The sequence below is a fragment of the Myotis nattereri genome (assembly GCF_964212035.1).
Source record: "Myotis nattereri genome assembly, chromosome: 3".
Classification (NCBI taxonomy): Eukaryota; Metazoa; Chordata; class Mammalia; order Chiroptera; family Vespertilionidae; genus Myotis; species Myotis nattereri.
Window position 1 is genome coordinate 30,944,401 of NC_138077.1, and position 24,880 is coordinate 30,969,280.

The following is a 24,880-nucleotide window of genomic DNA, read 5'->3' on the forward strand; positions in this document are numbered from 1 at the left end:
GTCTCATGTAGCTTCATGTAGCCACCACCACAATCAAGATACAAAATTGTTCCATCACCACAGGTCTTTACTGTGTTATTCATTTTAGTCACATCTACCACCTACCCCTTTCTCAATCCCTGAGCTGTTCTCTGTCTCTATAATTTTGTTATTTCAAGAATGTTATATACATGGAATCATATACATGACCTTGGGAAACCAGCTTACTGACACCCGCCATGGTCAAAGTGAATGCTGCTGCTGCGATCTTGGTCCAAGCGTTTTAGCTCTTCCTCCAGTGAAGGTGGGAGGATCCATCTTTTCATTCCTATTTCAGTGATTGCCGGAAGTCTGGTCACAGCACATAACAAGTGTCTAAACCATTGTCCACAATCCCGAAAAGTTGATGGCCGAAGGCTAATATCCAGCTCCGTTAACTCTCTGAGGAGCCACACGTTTTGGCAGAAGATGGCCCATCCTGCATCACAGATGCTGTCATTATAGCTCAGGTCGAGCTTCCGCAGCCTGGCCAGATGACCTGTGTGTATTACCGATGCTGAAAAACAAAATCACTCTAATTGCCAAAATACAAGAATACTTTCTGTCATGGCTGTTTCCCACTTCCAATAACACAACGTGGTAGTTCCAGACCGGTAATGACAAGATTGATCATTAGTAATGCTTTGTTGCTAGCTAGCTATTTTATTTAGGGCATCTGAAATTACTTTAGTAACAAATTTCCTCTCTATGCATCCCAAGTACAACTTGAAAATGGATTTTCTTTTCTCTTTCCACATCCCTACCCCAAAAAATATATTTTTTGGTCAAATTCCTGCTCTTTACTTCATGGGGGTCCCAGCTCTTCCTGCAGACTTTCTCTAATTAAATGTGAGGAACGATGGATCATTGGCTTGAACAGAAGACTATTAGTGAATAATCATCTTGCTGTTTAATACTATTTAGTTGTTCATTTCTCATTCATTCTGCAGTCAACAATGATTTAACTGAGCACTTTCCATGTGCAAAATATACCTGGATAATTTCTAATCCAACTGAGAGATGTTTAATCACAGAACAATTTTGTCTTTGAATAGCACATGTCACAGTACTAACTACAAGGGCACTTAATACATAATTATGATGAAGCTAAGAGAAGATAACGACTTCTGTAAGAAAAGGTAGGGGAGCCCTAACCGGTTTGGCTCAGTGGATAGAGCATCGGCCTATGGACTCAAGGGTCCCAGGTTCGATTCCGGTCAAGGGCATGTACTTTGGTTATGGGCACATCCCCAGGAGCGGGTGTGCAGGAGGCAGCTGATCAATGTTTCTCTCTTATCAATGTTTCTAACTCTCTATCCCTCTCCCTTCCTGTCTGTAAAACAATCAATAAAATATATTTTATAAAAAAATAGAAGAAAGAAAAGGTAGGGGAGACACCCAAGGCTAATAGTACATGCTTTTCTTTTTAGTCCAAAGTTGAAATGGATTATAGAGATGAAATGAGTGGTGTAAAATCTCGGAGTTACAAGGGACCTGGAGGTCTCCTTGAGGATTCAACCTCCAGATCAATGATCAGTGAAGGATCCCTTTCACAGCTCTCCATGGTGACCAGCCCGGGTCTGCCTGCAGCACCCGTACAGGTCGCCCCAAGAGGGTGAAGCAGCTCTCAGCAGAAGGATGCCCTTCCTTTGGGACCCTGATCTACCTCCTGGGAATTCCTCCATTGCCCGTCTTGGCCGGCCTGAAACCCCAGCTCCTTCCTTGTGTTAGCCCTGCAGTGTTGGACAACAGTCAGGTCCCCTCAAATTTTCTTCCTTTAGGACTAAATGTGCCTTGGTTTTTCCATCATTTCTTTTTTTTAAAAAATATATTTTATTGATTTTTTACAGAGAGGAAGGGAGAGGGATAGAGAGAGAGAAACATCAATGAGAGAGAAACATCGATCAGCTGCCTCCTGCACACCCTCTCCTGGGGATGTGCCCTCAACCAAGGTACATGCCCTTGACTGGAATCGAACCTGGGACTCTTCAGTCTGCAGGCCAACGCTCTATCCACTGAGCCAAACCGGTTAGGGCTCCATCATTTCTTATACATTATGGCTTCCAGACCCAGCCGGATGCTCCACGCCCATTCCTTTCATTTGGGACAAGTTTAGCAGTCTGTACACTCACCAGTGCCCTCACTCCCTAGATGTCCATGTGTGTCCTTTCTTTCTGCCTTTCAGCCTGTCACTCAGCATATTCTCAAGGCCTAAGTAAGTGTTAAAGACAATGTGAATGCTTTTCCTCTCCAGAATATTTTCTATTATGGAAAATTTTTTGAAACGTACAAAAAGTTGACAGGAGAGTGAACCCCTGCCCCCATCATTCAGCCTGAACAGTTATGTCCATTACACCTAACTTGCCCATCTAGTCCCCTTAGTTCAGCTGGCAACAGTCTAGTGATGTCTATCCATGAGAAATGATGCCTGTATTTCAGTTATGATGATCAGTTTCCTGTTTAAATTTAAGTTAAAGAGTCAACATAAAGAAAAAAATTAAGTAATAGCGCAGGTACCATGTGGCTAGGGCAAAATTTGTAAAGGTGGAACGTGGATGACTCAAGTTCGGTCAACGCGGAGTTGGTTAAGAACAAACACCAAGGCGCTCATGTGTGGCGAGATGTGGAGCTGGTCCCCTGGCAGGAACCTCCCACCACCACCTCTGCGTCTATCTTCTTTTAGGAAACACCCTCCTGAGTTCCCAGTTCACCAGATGCCAAATAATAAATTTCCCTCCACTGTCCTTTTGGGTTTCGAATCTCCCTTATTTGTTTCAAGCAGATCACTCCTGAGCAGGTGTCAGGAGAAGGGAAGCTGCAAAGAGGGCCCCAGGCCTCGCTGCCTTGGGCGCCTCCCTCTCCCTGCACTTGCTGGGCAGGCACGTTGGGCTCTGCCCGCCAGGACAGCTTCGGAACCCAGAGATACAAACCCAGGAGAGCCACGTCCTCTGTCACCAGGGAACAGCTGCTCAACCTCAGCACGTGGAGGGACGTGGAAAGCTTTAGTGTTTCCAGAAGCAGCTTCAGGTTGCCACCAACACACTTGTTCCAAGAAAGGCTGAGTACTTCCAGGGCAGGGAGGTGGATCGAGGCTTCAGCTAAATAAGAAGAGCAATGATTTAGGTCATAAGCCTTCACTTTGAGGAACCGAGGACAGGGCAACATATGAATATCACTGAGGTTCAGAAAGTTGTAGAGATTGCTCACTCCTGCCTGAAATTCATGGCCTCGCTTTATGTTGTCTGTTTCTATTGGGGAGACATGTTGGAAACTGTCGTAAAGTAAAACTTAATTAAATGGAATTCACTATGACCTGGAATTTCCTCCTTGTCCTTCACATTTAAGAAGAAGAAGTGGCCCTGGCTGGTGTGGCTCAGTGGTAGAGCATCGGTCCATGCACCGACTCCAGTCAAGGGCATGCCAGGGTTGCAGGTTTGTTCACAGGCCCCAGATGGCTGAGTGCGGGAGGCAACAATCGATGTCTCTCTCTCACATTGGTGTTTCTCTCCCTCTCTCTCTCTCTCTCTCTCTCTCTCTCTCTCCTCCTTTCTCCCTTTCACTCTCTCTAAAAATTAATGGAAAAAATATCCTTGTGTGAGGATTAACAACAACAAAAAAGATGAAGAAAGAAGCTCACAGGCTGGTCAAGATTTCCAAAGTGTGTGCTGGGCTTACATATCCCACCGACAGTGCAGTCACTGCTGAAATCCTGAGACAGGGCTAAACCTCCCTAGGACTCTGCAACTCCACAATGAATTTGTACTTGCTTAACTGTAGTTACAGAGACAAAGAAGGGAAGTGATGCATTAGGGAAGATTTTTAAAGGAAATTAAAAGAATTTTCTGCTTAATTCTCAATTTTTCCCTAACATTAAAATCAGCCAGAACAACTAATTTTTAAGGTAAGTCGTTAATTATACTTGAAACTTCTTTCCTTCTGCCTTCTTTCTAAAAAGTAAAATATATTCAAGGGGAAAATATACATTCTTCTATAATATCAAAAAAGAAAACCCCTCCCAGTCATATGGTACAGAGACCTCTCAATAAGAAATGGAACTTTTTTCTTCTAAAAGTGATGCAGAGAAATATATATTACTTGGCTTACTTCTTAATTCAGGTTGAATGATAGACTTATGTTAGATGCGATAGTTTAGTGTAGTATCTACTTGATTATGATTCATTGATTTTGTAGCTATAATTGGAAAGAGCTGTGTCTTCTACTGAAGACACCAAATTTAAAAATATATGTAAAAAATTCAACAAATTTTGAATCTGAAGTAAGTTTAGAAAGTATATTTTTGAAACATCATGTTGTACCAAAATTTATTTTTTGTAGAACTTCTCTAAGTGAACATTGGTCTGAACAGTGAAATGTGGTGTGTGTGCATGCACGTGCATCTTACCTAACCATTGGGGCGATTATGGAGCCCTTAAATTTGTCTGTCTGTCTATCTACTTAATATGTAGAAACGTCTAAAATGTGCTTTGGGTATGCAGTGAAGAACAAACACAAATCTTGCCCTCAAGGTTAAAATCTGGGAGAAATGTGGACATTAAAAAACCAAACAAATAAATACATAATGATTAATTCTGATAAAGTCCACAAAGAAGATTCAGGGGCTTCTAATGTAGAGAGGGTGGGGCTGTCTTAGAAGGGGATGCTTCCACTGAGATGTGAAATCAGAGCTCCCCTGACAAGAATGGGGGCGGGGCGGGGGGGGGCGGGGTAGGCAATTCCAGGGAACAGGGAGGCCTGGACAGTCAGCAAGGCTCAGAGGCTAGTCACTGCTTTCCTTTCCCCATCAGACAGCACTCCCAGTTTATATTGGCGCCTCGTTGAAATGACAAGTTACTGTGGACATGGACCTCCAGAGTTGGTTCTATAGACTTTAAATGTTAACGGTTAAATGTGCAAATGCCAGAGCCATTCATGTGCTTTTAAGAAAGGTCACTTCTTTCTTAAAGGTCACTTTTAAGAAAGCATAGTTCCTGAAAAGATGCATTAACATGTCTCACCTTTGCTTATGGCTGAGTCTTGGAATAATGAAATTCATGCATAGGGAAAGGGATCCCCTCTTCTGCGCCACCTCCCCCACAAAAAACAGGTGTTATTAATACCCTGCTCCCTGGGGAATTTTCTTACCAAGGGCAGTAAAAGTCTCCCTTTCCAAAGCGCAGTTGTTGATGAGCAGTGACTTCAGTGCTGGTAAAAATCGGAGCCTGCTGAGTAGGTTTTCAGAAGAGCTGCCCATCTCTTTGTTGGCAGATAAATCCAATTCGTGAAGACTCGAGAGCAAAGGGATAACCTGGGCTGTTCAAATAGCCATAGTGACACGACTTAGGCACCGTCCCACAAAGAGTCTTCTGGGTGTTTGGTTCCCACAATCTTCTCGATTGGCAAGCCCTGCCTTCCCTTACACACTTACTCACTTACACACTTACTCACTTACACACTTACTCACTTATACACTTACTCACTTACACACTTACACACCACAGGAACCAGCCACTCTTCCCAGGATGCAGCCTGGGCTCTGCCACTTCCGAGCCTCTCTCCAAAGATTTTAGAGACAGAGAACGGGGCTCGAATCCCAGCTCTGCTGCTAAAGAACTGTGTGATTTTGGGCAAGTTGCCTAACATCTCTGAACTTCAGTTTTCCCAATAACAGTCGTAGCAATTCTACCTCACAGGGCCAGTGGGAAGATAAAACGACTTGGTGTATGTAAAGGGCTCGGAACAGTGCCAGGCACACATCAACTGCTCAGTTGATGTTTGATATTATCATTCTTTTCTCAGAATATAAGTACTAGGAAGGCAGTGGGACCAAGCAAATGGCGCTGAATTGGGTCCTGAGGGCCCCTGTGATGCACGGGGTCTCCGTGGGCTGGCTCACCTCAGAGGCTCCCAGCCACCTGAGCCTGGTCACAGAACCCCCTCGGTCAGTATCACATCGCCCTGTTTCATTTTCCTCACAGCACCCCCACATGTAATTGTTTATTTGTGAATGTGTTTGCCTTCTGTCCTCCCTCACTGAAGGTGAGTTCTGTGTGTAGGAACAGTATCAGAATCTGGAACATGGAGGCACGAACCTACACATAAGTACAGAATTCTAAACTGTGTAAGGAGGGGAGGAGAATAAGAGAAGGAAAGGTGAAGGGAAGGCAAGCATTTGTGATCCCAACAGACGTAACAATCACTCCCTCTTTGAATCCCCACAGCACGTTGTAGTTCACTGTGCAATTTAGATATTTATTGGTTTATCACTGCCCTTACCACACTGAAGCTCCTGGACTGTGAATTGTCCGAAGCCCACCACACAGTGCCAGGTACAATGAGATGGTTAATCAATAGTTGTTGGCTAAATGATCTATAATTCCATTTCGTTGGAGCTGTCTAGAATGAGCAGATAAAATGCTTAATATTAAAAAATAATTCTTAAACATCATAAGGTATTATGTTTTTAGTACATAATACATCAACAGGATGTATTTTCATTTCCAACTTTTCAAAATTAAGCAGAAGGAGAACAGTGCAATTTGCAACAGCTTTTAAATAATCATTAGCTTTCCAAGGCCTGCTGGTGGCTGTGAATCGAGGTAAGAGAGGCTAATCCCTCTGTTATGTTAGTGGTAACAATTCAGGTCATCTAGCAGTTTAATCTTCCTCTGAGCAACAAGCTGAGATGTGATATTCTTGTTATTCAGTATACTAAGGGGAATTTATTATTTAGAATCTGATGGACTGCTAACTCAGGAGTCTCTCTCCCAGGTCTGACACTCATAAAGAGAGGGGTGCTATACCCCATACAGCTCTACCTGGAGCCCAAAAAGGGGTTGTTTTGTTACTTTAAAATCTTCAAGCCTTGACCGCTTCTCATTTTCCAAAACTGAGGGATAAGAGCCCAAGAAATAACCAAGCAGTTCTAAAAGGTAGATGTTAGACCTCAGAACCTATTTTACCGTTTTCCTCTCTAAATTGTACTGAAAAACAACTCAAAAGTTCTTTTACTTCGTGTTCATTGAGTCGTTCATTTATTCAATCACATATTCCACAAACATTTACTGGTCCAACTATGTGCCAGCCCCGGTGTGAGCAAAGGAGAGACGCGGACGGAGATGCAGCCCTGCCCCGGAGGAGCCCATGATCTGAAGAGAGCTCAAGGGCAAAGGCCCGGGACAGAGCGGAGCCGGTGAGGATCAGCATGAAGGTGTGGCTGGAACAGGGGCAGTGAGGGGGAGGGGGAGGGGGAGAAAGAAGGCAGTGACAGAGGAAGAGGGTGACCATCTGGATTCGTGGGATGACCCAAAGCAGGTGGGTAGAGGTCTAGATGGTGAACCACGATCAGATTCTGGATGTATTTTGAAGGTTTATTGTGGTTACAGATGGAATAGAATGCTTACTCTCAAGGCTGCGCTTGCTGTTTGTTATGGGAAACTGCATTGATACATTATATGTTGTAGTAATAACAGGACTGTGTCCAGGGTAGGAAGTAAGTGTGTAATGTAACCTGTTAGCCACCACCCCACTGACTTTTTCTCTTCCTTCGTTTGCATCTAAGTGACTTAACTTGTCAGTCTGAAAGCCTCAGCACCCTTCGTTTTGGCTTTCCCGCTACAGCCCTCTCTGTAATAAGCTAGGTGACACCAACAGATTTGTTTCTTTTTGTTGTTCCACTTACTTATTTTATTTTTAAAAAAATCTTTATTGTTGAAAGTATTACAGATGTCCCTTTTTATCCCCCATTGATCCCTTCTGGCCCAGCCCTCCCCCTTCCCCGCATCTCCTGCTCCAGGCCTTCACTACCCTATTGTCTGTGTCCATGGGTTATATCAAACAAGTTCTTTGGTTGATCTCTTCCTACCCACCCACCCTCCCTTGCCTTCTCCCTAAGATTGAACAATCTGCTCCATGGTTCTGTGTCTCTGGATCTATTTTGTTCATTAGTTTATTTTGTTCATTAGATTCCACATATGAGTGAGATCATGTGATAAGCCCATCAGAGAAAGATAAGTATCACATGATCTCACTCATATGCAGAATCTAATGAATAGGTCTGTTTCTACAGCAACATAAACCCAAAGTGTTCTCCTTCCATTGCCATAGCTGTCATTTACTGGCGTGTATGGGAGGACTTTAGCCTCACTAACACTTTCTGGGCACTTTTATAAATACTATAGTGGGGCATTCACAGAACTTGTATGATTTGAGCCTCCCAGTAGCTTCATCAGTAGTAAGTTTAAGGGTATATCTCAAATTTGTCACATTTCTAAACACATGCCAAGGCTCCAATGCCCTTGGCTCCATCCCACACACTTACTCAGCGACACCACGTCGCCGGCTGTTAGTGAGCACTGGTGCAGGTCCAGGACTTCCAGACGCTCCAGCGTGGCCACCTGAGCTGGCGAGTCTTCAAAACCGCCACCCAGCTCCTTGTTGCAGGACAGGTCGAGTGTCCTCAGCTCACTCAAGTGTCTAAAAGCAGCATCTACAGAGGAAGTCAAATGACAAGGTGGTAGGCAGGCATGGAGCAGGGGAGGGCACAGGTGTGCAGAAGGGAGACTGAGAAATACACCCAGAAAAATGCCAAAGCAGAGGAATAACTGTAGACTGCAGACTCCCTACTATCTACCCCTCTTCGGATTTGACAATGACCTCAAACACAATGGTTCTGCCACTAATGGTTTTCCTATTACAACTGAGCTTTGGCGTTTTCATAGAGTTCTAGATTTGATCAAACTGCCAGTGAGAAGGCTGTTACAAGCGTTGTAAGTCAAAGGGAAAACACAATTTCATTTCACATTCTCCTTTATTGTGGATGCTTTATACAGGGAAATGACTTTTAACTATGGATACTACTGAAGCCGTTTTTTTTTGTTTGTTTGTTTTTTTTATCAGTACCAATTTCTTCTTACTACTGAGCACAAAATAATGCTGACAGTTTTAAAAGTAAGAGAAACTGAAGTGCTTTAAGAGTACAGAAACTTTTGTTTTGCCCAGTATCTAGCTCAAACCTAAAATAGCCTGGCTTTTTCAGATTCAGCCACTTGAAAAGGTTATTTTTGTAATCATGGAAGTATATTCTTGCTATAAAAGAAAGAACATAAAACATTAAGATTTAAATGACCCACAACCTTATTTCTCAACATAACCACTGTTTATATTTTATTTTTCCTAATAGTTTAAAAAATTAAATATAAAATGATATACATATATAAAAACATAAAGTTATGTATATGAACTTCAGCCATTGCTTACTTACCCAATAGTTTGACACTCTTTTGTGATAACCCACATGACTGTAACTTCAGTACTTTCAGATTTGAGGCACTTTTTAACCCCTGAGCGATACTGTGTAGACTGCCGCCGATGTTTCTGTTAATGGAAAGATCAAGTACTTCAAGACTCGGCAGCATAGGTAGCAACTGGCCTGGAAGGAAGGCAACCCGAACAAAAAGAGCAGCTCAGTGAAAATGCAGGTGTGGGAGTTGCGCGGGGGTTGGGGGCGGGGCAGGAGGGGAACGCAGCCTCAGGGAACCCAGGGATGGAGTGGGCTACTCTTTCAATCCAGGGTCAAGAGAAAACAGCCAACGTTGACTCCCAAGCTATCCAATCACGGGCGTCTTCACATTTTAATTTTTATTTTTGGAAAGAACTCTTCCAAGCTCCACTTACCCACAAATGCCCCGTCTTCTGACGTGAGGGCGCAATCCACCAGCTCCAGCGTTCGGATCTTGCTCCCGGCTTGGAACTTCGGGAGGATCAGAGGCAAGTTTCCTCCCACTTTACTGTTCCAGGACAAAGTCAGCTCCTCAAGGTCAGGCATCGCTTTAAGCGCTGCTCCTGTCACAGAGGGGCCCGAAGATTGGTCACTAGTCTGCAAAGCAGAGAATGCACTTTCAAAATCGGCCCAACCGTTATTTATGGAGTAGGGAAGCCAAGCCAGGTCAGACTGGTTAGGTGCCGGCAACAGAGAAGAGGACGCAGTTCCGCCCACTCCCAGCAGGGGGAGCTCCTATTTTTACGGGCACAGTCTACTCCCTCCAAAGTTCTGAAGCCATGCTTATGAGCACAGATTGCTTTTTTAAAACTCACCTCTTCATAAGGTATTTCTTACTGAGATTTTTTGTGGCGGCAAACGTGTACTAGTCCATTACTTTCTCTCACCCACCCTCTCTGGGAGCAGCAATGCTGAGGCGCTTGGCGGGAGGTAGAAGTGAGACCAAGCCAGGCACTGGCCCCCATGGGGGTAAAGCTCACATTGACATCAACAGTGTCACATACAACTGAACCGACCGCGGCAGAGAAGAACCAGTCATAACGCATCAGGCACTAACAGCTCCCAAGATTACTCAGCATTTGGGGCAGAGGAGGGTGCTGTGAGAAAGGGGTGCAAGGACATTTCTGAAACCATTTCACACAGGAAAGCTCCCTGGGGCTACAGCCTGGATGCTGGGAGAGACCAGGGGAAGTGACCGGAGGGATCCTTAGGATGATTTTCACTGCCCTGGGGAGAAGGGTGGGGAGCCACACATGGAAAAAGCACTTCTCAGCAGGCAGCGTCGATCTCAATCCTAAACAATCAAGAGCTGGAAAGCCCCATGTCCGGAGCCTCTTCCACCTCAGCAGCTGAGCATGGACCTCGCATTGGTTATTCACTGTATGGATGAAGGATCCAGGCGTCCGGAGCCCCATGTTAACATGCATATTCTTCCTGCACAACTGTCACCTCGTGTGTCATCGCCAGCCAATTGAGGTGGCTTTCTATAGCCCTGAAGCTCAGGCTCAGGGAGAAAGAGTATACGGTTGATTAGCTATCTGCAGTCCTCATGGGACTGGATGGCCAGCATTGGCCATCTTGCATTAAGCAGTTGTAATAGGTGTAACAATGTGGAAATGGCTCCTGACTTACTAGTACGTTAGCTTACCAGCCCACCATTTATTCTCCCCGTACCCCATCTGCATTAAGACTACAGAAAGCCCTTTCTGATGGGAGAGGATGCAGAAATCCTTCTAGAAAGGAGAGAGACTCCGGGAAGAGACAAGGGCTCAAGACATCAGAGAGACAAAGCTGTGCACCCCCTCCTGCACCCAGTGAGTTTGGAGTGGGTCCCAGGGCCAAAATTCCACATTCTGGTCTCTTAACGAAATGGAGAATAATGAAAAAGATTAGTTTAATCAAAGAAAAGAAAGAAACTACATTTTCTTTTCATGTCTGAGTAGCGATGTGTTAAATTTGTGATTCTTCTACACAATAGCCAGCTGCTAATTTCCTCATGTAAAACCACAGAAGGAAAAGTTTGGATGAGGGAATAGGGAGAAGAGTAACTACCAATTTCTGAGCACCTGTTATGTGCCGGGTATGCAGTAGGCACTTCACAGAAATGTACTTATCCAATCCTCACAGTCATTTTTTGAGGTGGATATCACCCCCTTTTCAGAGATGAGACTCTGAGGCTCAGAAAGGTTAAGTAGTTTGCACATGGTCACAAGCTAGTCAGAAGTGGGACTAGGATTTGAACTGGGATCTGGCCAGCTCTGAGATGTATGACGTTTTTCCTCGGCTATAGGCAGGGTGGGGCCAGGAGTCGTCAGCTGGCCCCCATTTTCTTGAGAGAGATTGGGGCAAATACCGTGGCATGAATTGCATTCTTTTTGCAGAAATCTTTGCAGAGATGTAAATGATCAAAATACATAACCGAAATAAACTTCAGACCAAAAGAAAATTTAGAAAAATTAATGCCATCTAAAACCAGCAAGCATTTTAGTAAGGCAGTTGGGTCAGTAGCGTGACAAATGTTATTCTAGGTTCTTTATTCTCTGTTCAGCATATAAACTAGCTTCATGGAGGTGCTACTGCTATTCAAACCAGTGGTCACCAACCTTCTGGGCCTCACGGACCACCAGTGGTCCGCGGATCACCAGTTGGCGACCATCGATTTAAACCATTCCTTTTAGTTGAAAAATCTCGTTTTGATCAATATTTAAAATGGAGGTGGAAAAATAGAAGAGATTATTTTGGAGTTGGAGAAGAATCTAATCGTTATCTACTCAACTCTATTTGACAGATAAGGTAAAAGACCCAGAGTGAGCCAGTTTTACAACGATTGCCATTTAAAGTCCAGGAGAGTGGGCACCTGGTCAGCCTTGTTCCCTTCTCTATCCTGGAAATTAGCACAATGCCAGGTAAGGTTACATGGCCCTTTAGAAGTTACACTAGTGCTCATGTCCACCGCCTCAGGCACAGTACATTCGTCCATGAGCTCAGAGGGTGTGGGGACCCAGATAATTTGCCCTTGAGGGTCGGGCTGCCAAGGTGTGTCAGTGAAGTCTTTTATGAGAAACATTCATCATACCCACTGCTCGCACATCATCGGTGGTAAGTCTGCAGCTACCCAGCCTCAGGCTTTTTAACTTGCTGAGAAGATGCATTTGCTCAGTGACTGAATGGAGGGTTCCACCCACAAAATCATTCCAGGAAATGTCCAGTGTTTCTAGGTCCGGGAGAAAAGGCAGCAAAGCAACTAGACGTGAACAAAAGAACATACAGATTTGCATAAGTAATCTGTGAGGTGTGGTAAGTAGGATCCATTGCCTATACGCACAGAACATAGTTTGGTAAGAGAATAAGGGGACGAGGGCATGTGGCTCTCTCAGGGATCTCTCAGCCGTGCAATTGGAGAGATTGTGACGTTTACATTTTCTATTTCTTGGGATGTTTTCTATTTTTGCCAAATAATTTCACTCTGAAAATGCAGTGGTTGAGCATCCATCTATGAACCAGGAGATCATAGTTCGATTCCTGATCGGGGCACATGCCTGGATTGTGGACTCAATCCCCAGTAGGGGCATGCATGAGGCAGCCGATCAATGATTCTTTCTCATCATCGATGTTTCTATCTCTCTCTCTCTCCCTTCCTCCCTGAAATCAATAAAAATATTTTTTAAAAGAAAGTACAGTGGTGTCTCTATAAGATTTTATAGGATCTCTTTACTGCAGAGGAGAAGGTAATTCTACTGTTGCCACCACTGTCACTGTAAAGTGTGCACTGGTCCTTGCCGGGAGCCGGTCCATCCTTGCTGTTTCAAAGGACCTGGCATATATGGCATACTGTTCTTAAAATGTTTGCTCACCTTCTTGGCACTATGTGTTTTAACCAAGGTCTCCTCTCTGAGAAAGGTTGTTTCCCCAGGTAGGGATTTTCCCCTGAAGTTAGGGAGGGAATAAAACCCCTCAACTAAGTGCCAGGTGGGTAATTAATCACTTTAACTATGAACAATCATGCTTAAGCTACATAATCTTTACTCCCTGGAATGGAGATAAGAAACGCCCTAACCTTTGTAATAGAGATTGATAGGACTGAATCAACTGGTATAAATACAGATGTAACAAGACAGAGAGAGACAGAACTTAGAATACAGAACCTACACAGAACCTAGTCACAGAACCTAGACACAGAACCTACACAGAACCTAGAGACAGAAGAACTTCGCTGGAGAGAACATGGCAAAAGATCCTGGACTGAACCTGACTACAGAAATTGGCAAGAGAACCTGACTAGAACCTGGTGACTGAACCTGGCTGGAGAACCTGGACAGAACCTGGCTGGAGAACCTAGCGAGGGAACATGGCTACAGAACCTGGCTGGAGAACCTGGAGAACCTAGCAAGAGAACATGGACACAGAACCTGGCTGGAGATCCGAACCAGAACTTCGCTGGAGATCCAGACCAGAACTTGGCTGGAGATCCTGGCTGGAGATCCTGGCTAGGCTGCTGATCGACTGAACACTGTCTCCATGTCCTTCCTTCTTCGCCGACTCCGTCTACGCCTTTGGGAACCCCTGGACCTGCTGGGGTTGGACCCCAGCAGGTCCTTGTATTTTGCAAAACTCTCTGACATCCATCAGCCAGTCTTCCTATCGGTTCCTCAGGCTGGTGGCTGGGGACTGCTCTCTGGGCCAGGGTTGCTGAGCTGTAGGTGCCTTTTACCTTTTCATTTTTATCTTGATTACCTGGGCATCACCGCCTTAAAAAGCTGCCGTAATACTTAAACGGACTAACATATGGAGACGTCGACTGGCACACAGCCTGATGGGACCTCCTCGGGTCTCTGCTACTGCTCATCAGAAGTGAAGCTGCTTTCTGGGAAAAGGACCTTCCAGGGCCATCGTATCCCCTGAAGCAATAAGACTTTTGAGTGGAAATGCCAACCCAGAGGCGGTAAAGCATCTTTGCTTTTAAACGTCTGTCATGAGTGTGAAAGTGGTGGCAGCAGTCGGAAGCAGCAGGCTGAGCGTCTGCGTTACAGGCTCAGCAACCCCAGCCTTCCGAAATGCCGAGGCCATGCTTAGAGGGAAAATTGTTTTCCTTTCAGCAGCATTTAAAGCAGCGGTTCTCAACCTGTGGGTCGCGACCCCTTTGGGGGTCGAACGACCCTTTCACAGGGGTCACCTAAGACCATCGGAAAACACATATAAAATTACATATTGTTTTTGTGATTAATTACTATGCTTTAATTATGTTCAATTTGTAACAATGAAAATACATCCTGCATATCAGATATTTACATTACGATTCATAACAGTAGCAAAATTACAGTTATGAAGTAGCAACAAAAATAATTTTATGGTTGGGGGTCACCACAACATGAGGAACTGTATTTAAAGGGTCGCAGCATTAGGAAGGTTGAGAACCACTGATTTAAAGCATGTTCAGCCGGCCGGCGTGGCTCAGTGGTTGAGCGTTGACCTATGAACCAGGAGGTCGAGGTTTGATTCCCGGTCAGGGCACATGCCCGGGTAGTGGGTTCGATCCCTGGTGTGGGGCATGCAGGAGGCAGCCGATCAATGATTTACGATCACCATTGATGTTTCTATTTCTTTCTCCCTCTCCCTTCCTCTCTGAAATCAATAAAAATATATTTTTTCCCAAAAAGCATGTTCACAATGGTCCTAATTTTATAAAGCATAAATCTACTGAACCTATTAAGAAGGAAAAAAAATAAAACCAGAGATTGCCATTCAGTGGGTTTGGGTTGGACTCAAGTGCCTGCGTTTCTACAGGCTCCACAAGTGATCTTGACAGGCAGGCACTGGATACCCATGGGCATGGTTAGAGTTCCCTTTCAGAGTCCTGTCCAAATTACAAAGGCATGGATTTTAACTAAAACAGTCGAGGACTCCTCGTTCAAAACACAGTTCTTTGATGCATCTCTGTTGGTAGACACATCTAATTTGATTAAAGGCTTAATTTAAGGTACCTGAGAAAAAGAGGGGGGAAAGGTGTTGATGGTGGTGTGGGCACAGGGTTCTTCACAATTACACTCCTGCTTAGGTATAACAAAGGGTAGTGATACTTTTGTGTACAAAAAAAAATATAAGCAAAGGAGACATATGTAAAACTTTAAACAAATATATATATATATATATATATATATATATATATATATATATATATATAATTGCTGGCAGTTGTACTTTTCATTCCACAGATAACCAAAGAGCACAATACCCCTTTAAATTTCCAAGAAGGCTCAGTTTTAGGCTGAGTTTCATGGGTTTATATCCTATGTAAGAACAGATGTTTTGCAGGGAGCCAGAGGCAATCAGTAGGGAGGTAAAAATGCTCAGGAAAAACAAACAAATGGACTTCCTCCGCTCAAATCTTTTTTGTTTAATTAGCAGTGCAGCAGCTGTTTCTGAGTAGTCTGGGGCCACCCTCAGACCTTGGGTTACCAAGTGAATAATGAGTGTGTTTTGCCTGCTCATTTCAACCTACAGGCCCCGTGTTCCCGTCAGTGCAAAGTCAACTGCATACAGACCCATCTCCCTCACGTCCGCTGTTGTTAGCCCGCAGTTACTCAGATCTAGACACGTGTCCACAGCCTTTCTGCCCAGCTTCTGCAGGAACTGCTCCACCTGGCATCCCAGTTCCGTTTCTGAAGTGAGAGGCGTGGCTACATTATAAGAATAAAGAAGAATTTGCTGTTAACGACAGATAGCATTAAAGATGCATAATGATCACAATACAACAAGTGAAAAGGAGGGCAATAATCCCGAACTGGTCCCCGGTGAAACCTGAAGCATTTGCCAGGAAGAAAACCTCTGTTCCTGCCTTGATGGCTTTTCTTTCATGGCCTGACCCGGGCTTCTCGGCGTAGAGACAGAGCTGTGTTCCTGAAGAAGAGGTGAGCTTGTTAGCACAGCTTTAGGCGAGCGAGCAGTGCTGGAACGAAGACAGATAGCTTTGGCGAATGCAACTGCTGGGCCAAGCACAGGTGTTTGCCTGTAACCACGCAGGTGAAGAAGGCGAGGCCTTGCAGTCACCACTGGTGAGTTTCAGATGGCTGCAGGGTGGGAGTGAAAGAAACAGCTGCTGCTCATTTCCTCCCCCCTTCAACTGAGGAAGCCTGAGAGCTCGTGCCTGGGGGAAGCTTTTGTATATTCGGAGCTCCTGCTGGAGAACCCGTTCAGAAAGCCTCATTTGTCTTCTTGTTATTAGGAACTACTTAGGAGGCGCCTCACCAAATTCCTCTGTTATAAAACTACGCTAATGTGATCTCACTAAAGTAATAAAAAATACTATAGTTTTATTGAGCACCTATTATGTACCAGCGTTTCACTTATCGCATGTGCCAGTGTTTAAAATATATGTAAAAACATTATACTTTTGTAAGGAAAAATAAATATGCATGTACTGACAGTGACTTTAAAGAGGTTTGTCAGTGGCAACGTACAATCTGAAACATACACAAAGAGCCTGGCCACTGTGGCTCAGTGGTTGAGTGTCGACCTATGAACCTGGAGGTCACACAGTTCAACTTCTGGTCAGGGCACATGTCCAGATTGCGGGCTCCATTCCCAGTGTGGGGTGTGCAGGAGGCAGCTGATCAATGATTCTCTCTCATCATTGAGGTTCCTATCTCTCCCTTTCCCTTCCTCTCTGAAATCAATAAAAATATATTTAACACACACACACACACACACACACAGTAGACTGGAATCCAATAAGAAGACATAAGTTATGAATGTACAGGAATATTCTACTAACCCTGAACAAAAGTATAAAACGACATAGCTAAATATATATACACATATATTGGTACCAGTGAAAATTAAAAGATAGTAGGATTCCAGTAATAATAAATTTAGACTAAAATGTTAGCAAGGTTAATGAAAACTTCATCTCTCTTCCACAGGGTGTCTTGTGACTTGCTATTTTTATTTCAAAAATTTCTATGTTCCTGTGGCTCATTTTTCCTGTCCAATGCTAGTTGCCGGTGTGGTTTTTTGTTGTTTGTTTGTTTTGTTTTTGCTTTTTAAAATATGTATCTTTATTGTTGAAAGTATTACAGATATCCCCATTGACGCCCTCTACTCTGCTCCCGCTCCCCCAGGCCTTCACTGCATTATTGTCTGTGTCCATAGCAAGCCAGTCAGAGAAAGACAAGTATCACATGACCTCACTTATATGTGGAATCTAATGACCAAAATAAACTGACTTTTAAGAAAGCCACCTGTGGGGTACAGAGCATTGCTGGCCTGGTCGGTGTTGCCACATTCCACCAGTAGGAGGCAGCACCTCCCACCATTTTACCTCTTCACTCAGGCCTTCAATTTTTATCATGGCACTTGGAGACGAGGTATTTGAGGTAGGGTTGCCAGATTTAGGAAAACAAAAGCAGCATGTCCAATTAAATTTAGACTTCAGGGAAACAGGAATCGTTTAGTAAAAGTATGTCCCAAATATTGCTCTTATTTTACATGGTAACCCTAATTTTGGGTGGCAGAGAGGAGAGCTGTGGATGAGAGATGGGGAGGAACTACCTCTTACATGCCAGTGAGTACAGGACATTTTGTTTAAACTTAAATAGTCACAGTTATACTATTTCATAGATTTGGAAACTGAGACTCTGTTAATTACTAAGTAGCAGAGTCAGAATTTGAACTCAGAACAGTCTGCTCCAAAGCCCAATCTGTATGTTTTAAACTTTATGTGTTTAAAAAATTTCTGCACATGGTATCCTATTGCTTTTTTTTTAATCTCCATAGGCTCAACCTACAACCAGCCCCACCAATTCTTTTTCTTTGTTTCCTCCGCAAGCCACTGCCATGTCAATCATTTTTTTTTAATATCAAAAGTTTGGAAAGAGTGGTTTGTACTTGCTCCCCCCACGTCTTCAGCACATTTACCAATTAACCTGCTACATCTGGTTGCCACACTCACCTATTCAAATAAATTGTTTCTCAAAAGTCACCAGCAATGACCTACCAATGGATAGATTCAGAAATCTCTTCTCAGACCACATCGAACCTGGGTACTCTGTAATGGCTGATATGACTGGCAAGTCTAAGACAGCACAGTTGGACGATCTTGATGAAATCACGGATCCAATGGGTGAACAAGTCACAACTTCTCTGAGCCTTGGTTTACGCATCTAAAAAAGGAAGACTAGAAATCCTGCCTGGTTCCTTTCTCGGGAGTACAGTGACTTAAATTTACGAGGGTCTCCCAGGGAGATGGGACTCTGCAGTCTCACATGAGAAATACTTGGTGAATATTTGTTGAATGAACAAATAATTGAATGAATGAATGAATGAGTGAATGAATATTAGCTTTACAGTTTCTTAATTACCAAAATAAATCAACATGATAAATCTTTCTCAAAACACCTACATAGAAATATGAATATCAACTTATGACACCCCTAGACATCTCCCCATGGACCGTGTATTTCTTTTTAACTATGAAACCCTTTCTTTGAAGACTATCGGTGTCACAGCTCAGCATACAAAACTGATGAGTCAGAGCTGCTGCAGGTCGGCTGAGGTGGGAGGGCTGGCACTCCATGGAGGGGACAAAGTGATCACACATGAGCAGTCTGTGGAGTGACTGAGGCCTTTTCCGGCTGCTTTCCCGCTGAACTGAACTCTGGCGTCTCCATCCAGGTGATTCTGTGAGCTAAACAGTATCTTCCCATTTGTGGAGAGCGGCTACAGTGTTTGGACAGGTTCAAGACTCGGACTAACGAGAGAGCACAGCCCTCTCATCGCCACGTGCAAGTCCCAGCTTGGAGGCCAGAGCCTTCCCAGCACAGTTATAGCCAACAGCGATAGTTGTAAGCTTGAACCTATGGTCTGAACACGTGGTCCCACATGCCTGAGTGATGTGGGCTTGATAGATTTCAGGTGCATGTAATTGAGTAGGATCGAAACCCACGAGAATGTTGTAAACATCTTGACCACGCCCTGACTTTGCCTTGTGGAATCTGGCTATAAAATAAAGTCACGGCTTGTAGTCCGTGGCGCTGTCTCTCTCCATCAGAGAGGGCAGCGTCCCCCCCCGAGACCCAGCTTTCATTCTCTTGTCTGTCTTTTCTCCATCCTTCACCGCCCCCCGTCGGGCTCACCGAACCTGGCTGAGCTGGCGGGGCACATATGGCACCCCACGTTGGTCTGAGTATGCCATGGCCGTGCCAGCCCGCCACACCCATTGAGTCCTTTTCCAACTTAAATCTGTAAGGGTTGGTTTCTGTTCTTTATGACCAAGAACCCCAATGTTTTCATAAAAACATGATTACATTTGTAACAAAACAAATTCCTATTTTCAAGGAGCTACCTGTCTAATGGAGGAGACATGCAAGAAAGCCACGGTCACAACACAGAGGAGACGTGCAATGGTGGAGGCGTGCAGAGGGTGACAGTAAGAAGCTCTGTCTGGTGGGTGGGTCTTGGCAAGCTTCAAAGAGAAAGTGATGCATGATTGGCACCTTAAAGGACCAATGTGAGCCAGCCAGGTGGGTGGGAGTGAGGAAGAGGTAAAAAGGGGCGGGGTGCAGAGGGAAGATGGTGATGCAAGGGAAGGTCTTCCTAGGCATCCAACTTGGGGGAATAGGGCCAGTTTAGGAAACTGCAGGTAAATCAGAATGTCAGGAGTAGAGAAGGAATGTGAGGCTGGGGGAAGGCAGAGTCATGAAGAGATAGCCAACTGATCGCCAATACCTTGAAGACCTTTCTTGGGAGGATTGACTTTCTCTTCAGAGTGAGGGGGATCCAGTAAAGGGTTGTAAGCAGCTGAGAAACACCATCATATCTGTTGTCTAAGAGGGCATCCTGTGGCAGTGTGGGGGACAGGTTGGCAAGAGAGCAAGACTAGAGACAGAGAAACCAGTTACGACGCTGCCACAGTGGTCCGGGCAAGAGATGAGAACCAGAATAGCCGTGGAGAGGAGAATCCAATCCAAGAGCCATTTGGGAGGCAGAATTAACGTGACTCCAGGAGCCACTGAATTTTGAGATAATGGAAGTAGAGAAGCCATGAATGGCTTGAGCAGCCGGTGTTGACCAGCTGCCTGGTCTTGCGCTGTTGATTTGATGGTGGTTTCAGGTACTCATTAACCATGTTCCTGAAGCTCCGAACAATAATTTAAAACAAATGCCAACAATTTTCTGGTAGAGATTGTCTTCCTTTAGAAGTAGACTTTCACTTCCTAGTTACCAAAATATATTTAAAATACATTTAACCTACGTATAGGTAAGATGGTATTATTTTAGTTATTTCATACTAATAATTTGATGGAAGTGAGGATAGGAATAAATGAAACAAGATTAGCTGGTAATTGTTAGAGAGGTGATCATGGGGACTCATACTGTCCTCTCTACTTTTGTATATGTTTGCATATAAAGTTTAAAATGTTTTAAAAATTCACTTAACCTAATGGATACTAAATTGGTGGTATGTATATGCCATCATATTGACAAATAATATGATTCCGACTTTGGAGAGAGAGTTGGCAATATTTATTTTCATAACCCTCGAATATATAATTTTGGTTCTTGAAATTTATACTTTTTTAAAAACCTGAAATTCCATGAAGCAGGGAATATGGGAGAGGGAAAGCCAAAAATAATCACTGAAGGGTAAAAAAAAAAAAAGGAATTTATTAAGTAATTATGGCATATGAATGTAATGGAATATTATGCAGCTGTTAAAATTATGTATAGGAACATCATGAAGCAATGTAGGAATTGAGCAGTATAATAATATGTTTTAGAAGTAGGATCACTGCTTCATTCAACTCAAGAGGGATTTGTAGGCTATTATAACTGCAAGAGATACCTGTTCTAGCCCCCAGCTGCCTCACTGACTTGTCTCTACTCCTCTCCCTCTCCCCACCTCTCACCTTGAGGCAGCATCCCCGACTTCCTGGCTCCCTCTCAAACACTCCGGGCTCAGTCCCACCTTGTGCCTTTGCATTTACAGTTCCCTTTGCCTGGAAAGCTATTCGCACATTTATCTATGTGGCTGGTTTTACTCATTCATTCTAACGTAGCTGACTTTATTTAGATCTCTGCTCCAGTGCCACCAAGTGAGAGACTCCTCCAATCCTGTCTAAAAGAGCACTTCCATCCCATCATTCTCTACTTAGCCTGCTTTGCTTTTCTTCACATCACTTATCAGCACTGAAACTGTATCTGCATTTGGTTCCTTGTTTACATAAGGCCCTGCTTTTCATGGCTGTATTTTGAGCATTTACAAAATACAGTGGCAGGCACATAGTAGGAACTCAATGAATGGTTTCTGACTGACCATAAGTGCATGCACACGAACAAAAGACTGAAAAGAATCTTGAAAAAATGATCATTTGCGTGAAAATGAAAGGAAATTAGGTATTTTCTCTACACCTTCTGTAGTATTATAATACTTTTGATAATTTAAAAGTAAAATTAACAAAGTATTTAAGTAACTTATATATATATATATATATATATATATATATATATATATATGCCTAATATGCAAATTGTCGCCACGGGTGTTCAACTGGAAGACCGATCGCTTACTATGTTGTGCGCTGACCACCAGGGGGCGGTGTGGAACAAAGGGAGGCCCCAACCAGCAGCCAGAAGGCCCTGATTGGCCCTGATCGCTGGCCAGGCCTAGGGACCCTACCCATGCATGAATTTCGTGCACCGGGCCTCTAGTAATAAATGTTTAGACAGAGACTCATATTAGGTTTAGTTTAACCCAATGATCTCCAGGGGAATGCATCATTCTAAGAAACAAAGAACTGACAGCAGTCAGAACACCTTACCGGTGTCTAAGGTGGCAGTCTTCTGTGTCTCATCGCTGGGCTGGGAATCAGCTGTTTTAAGGTCATTGCTCTCATTTCTGCTTTCCGCTTTGGAGGACCTGAGTGTTGAGCCCCTGAGAAATTGGTTGACAAATGAAGTCTGGGGTTTGGTTTCTCCATCTGAGGAACTTTTCTTCCTCGTTTGACTCATGGTCAAGTTGAAGGAGGCCTTTCTCAACAAGACATCTTCTTGTTGTTTTCTGTTTTCTAGGATTTCTGAGAAGAAAATAGGACTGTCAAGCCTGGGTGGAATCAGAACTTCCCTATACGGGCTTTGACTTCTTTCTCCCTTTCCTTCTGTTTTTATTACTGGTAATGTTTAACATAAAAATAAGAATGATGTCACCCAGGATCCGGGAGCCAACAAATGGTAGCAGATGTCAACCCAAAGCAAATTTGAGTTTTTAACGTTGCCCTGTTTTATTGTGAGAAATACGGGTCATTAAACACCACTTTGGCAAGGGCATCAAATGTGTCAATAGATTTTAAAGTTCAGCAGTCAATTAGCATTACCTTCTGAGAAAGTTAGTGAAAGACGACGTCGCATGCCATTAAGCTGCCTGGACCTTCACAAAACTGTCACCGGAGGAGCGGGCCTTCAGTGTCCCCGGCCTCCTCTCTCTGCACACCGCTTCCCTTTCACTTGGCATTTTTACTGTCTCTACTCCAGCCCTGTACCACCACCCATTAAAAACACCTCGGCTGTAAAGAATTCATCCATTCCCTAAACAGGACCTACTATGGGCCAGATATTATTCGAGATTCAAGAGATTCAACGAAGAACAAGACGCAGCTCACGTCTTAACCTGGTGGGAAGATAGACCTGTGTGCCAATGAGGACACTGGGAGAAGGGCCATCAGCGACCAGAGACCCAAAGAGTCAGAGACCCCACAATTGGACGAAGCCTGCTCTGGAGGACAGACTTGGAGCGGTGAGTGACATTGCCTGGGTTTTAAGAACTAGGAGTTAGCTAAAAAGAAAAGAGAAGGCAAAGTGTCCCAGGCAGAAAAAACAACAACAGAACAGGCTCACTGCTTATAGGCGTGCAGGGTCTAGTGGTTGGCTCCAGGAGTGAATCCTGGTGTTTAGGGAGCAGGATATGGAAGGGGGCTGAGGCAAGCAGAGGGTCTGGTGTAATGCCGGGCTGAGGATTCAGGAGGGTCACTCCGCTATCTCCTGGGATTTGCTGGCATTCTGAAGGCTAAAGACTTAAACTAAAGGGATAGCCTGTAAATGGAATTTCAAACTCTGTTCATAGAATTCGATCCCATTCTTGGACCAGGGCCTAACAGTCTTACATTCATCAAATGTTCATGACTTTCTTGCTACACAGGAGGTATTTCTGTAAGATTATGTTTCAAGAAACGTTTTACACAGGGACTCCCAAAAAAGACCTTGCAGAACCCACCTTCACATCTGGGGCATGGATGCTCCATACACCTGGAGTACTCCTTTAGAAGTCACAGATGGGCATCCGTTTCTTTTTACATTTTCTTTCCAAATTAGATCAGGGTCCACTCAGCCCAGGTTTACCCAGGAGGACACAGCAATAGGTTGGAAAGTTGCCCCACAGCTGACCAGAGCCGGGGGGTGGGGGTAGGGGGGTGGGGGGGTAGAGAGAGAGAGAGAGAGAGAGAGAGAGAGAGAGAGAGAACGGGAGGGAGGAAGGAAGGAAGGAAGGAAGGAAGGAAGGAAGGAAGGAAGGAAGGAAGGAAGGAAGGAAGACCTTCAGCTCATGAATCCAGCCACAACCTGCAGCCCCAGCTGCCCCACTGAAATTTCACCATCACCCTACAGGTCCTTCTCCTTTTGCCCCAACCCAAGACTTACCTCCAGGGTCATCTTCACTCAATTTCACCTTGTGGAGGCATACACAGCCATTCTCTGGAGAGCCGTCCCAGGAAATGGTTTCACCCCGCCCACCTTCACCCCCTGAAGGCACTGACTCTAACTCCTGTGTCTTAAGGAAACACTGCTGGACGGTGCTCCAGGATGTGGTAATTTACCCAAGTGAAACCCCACCCGGCTGGGAGGCCCAGAGTCCACTGCGGGGCAGAATGGGAAGGGCCGGGCAACCAGGGAAGGCGAGAAACTGCACAGGACTCCAGGGATCAGAAGAGGAAACCAAAGAACAGTGGGCAAACTGGGGAGGCAGAAAGGAAAGAAACGCAAAAGAGGCTAAGAGGGAGGGAGAAAAGGAGCAAAGATGAGGAAGGCAGGTGTGTGAGCACAGGGGTAACAGCATCCGCAAATTTCTTTTTGAAAAATATATATATTTTATTGATTTTTTACAGAGAGGAAGGGAGAGGGATCGAGAGTTAGAAACATCAATGAGAGAGAAACATCAATCAGCTGCCTCCTGCACACTCCCCACTGGGTATGTGCCCGCAACCAAGGTACATGCCCTTTACTGGAATCGAACCTGGGACCCTTGAGTCCACAGGCCCACGCTCTATCCACTGAGCCAAACCGTTTAGGGCAGCAAATTTCTTAGTATTCAGTATAGGAGGGCACTATGCTCACACTTAGGGGGGAAAAATTGTTTCCGAAATATGTTTAGGAGATTGCTCTTTGTCTACAAACTTCAACAAGTACTCAGGCTTCCCATACTAATTCAAGCTCTAAGATCAGCTCACACACGAACCTCTTCTCTTCCCCTTTGTGAAGGTAAACCCAACATGACCACCAGACCACAGCAGCTGAGTACTGGGGGTTTGTCTCTTCCCCCAG

General features: G+C 44.4%; 1 protein-coding gene across 2 annotated transcripts; it reads right to left on the bottom strand.

The window, feature by feature from the left end:
* Positions 1-203: 203 nt before the first annotated feature.
* LRRC31 (leucine rich repeat containing 31) lies at positions 204-22,300 on the bottom strand (the record flags this gene model as incomplete). 2 transcript variants are annotated; one of them, XM_081085922.1, is made up of 9 exons in its annotated part: positions 204-535; positions 2,949-3,116; positions 5,161-5,328; positions 8,336-8,503; positions 9,278-9,445; positions 9,691-9,858; positions 12,372-12,539; positions 15,838-15,972; positions 22,111-22,300. In XM_081085922.1, 9 exons carry the CDS (start codon positions 22,298-22,300, stop codon positions 204-206), a joined length of 1,665 nt encoding a protein of 554 aa, XP_080942048.1. The 2 variants fall into 2 exon arrangements, with proteins under 2 accessions (XP_080942048.1, XP_080942049.1); XM_081085923.1 differs by lacking the exon at positions 12,372-12,539.
* Positions 22,301-24,880: the final 2,580 nt, after the last annotated feature.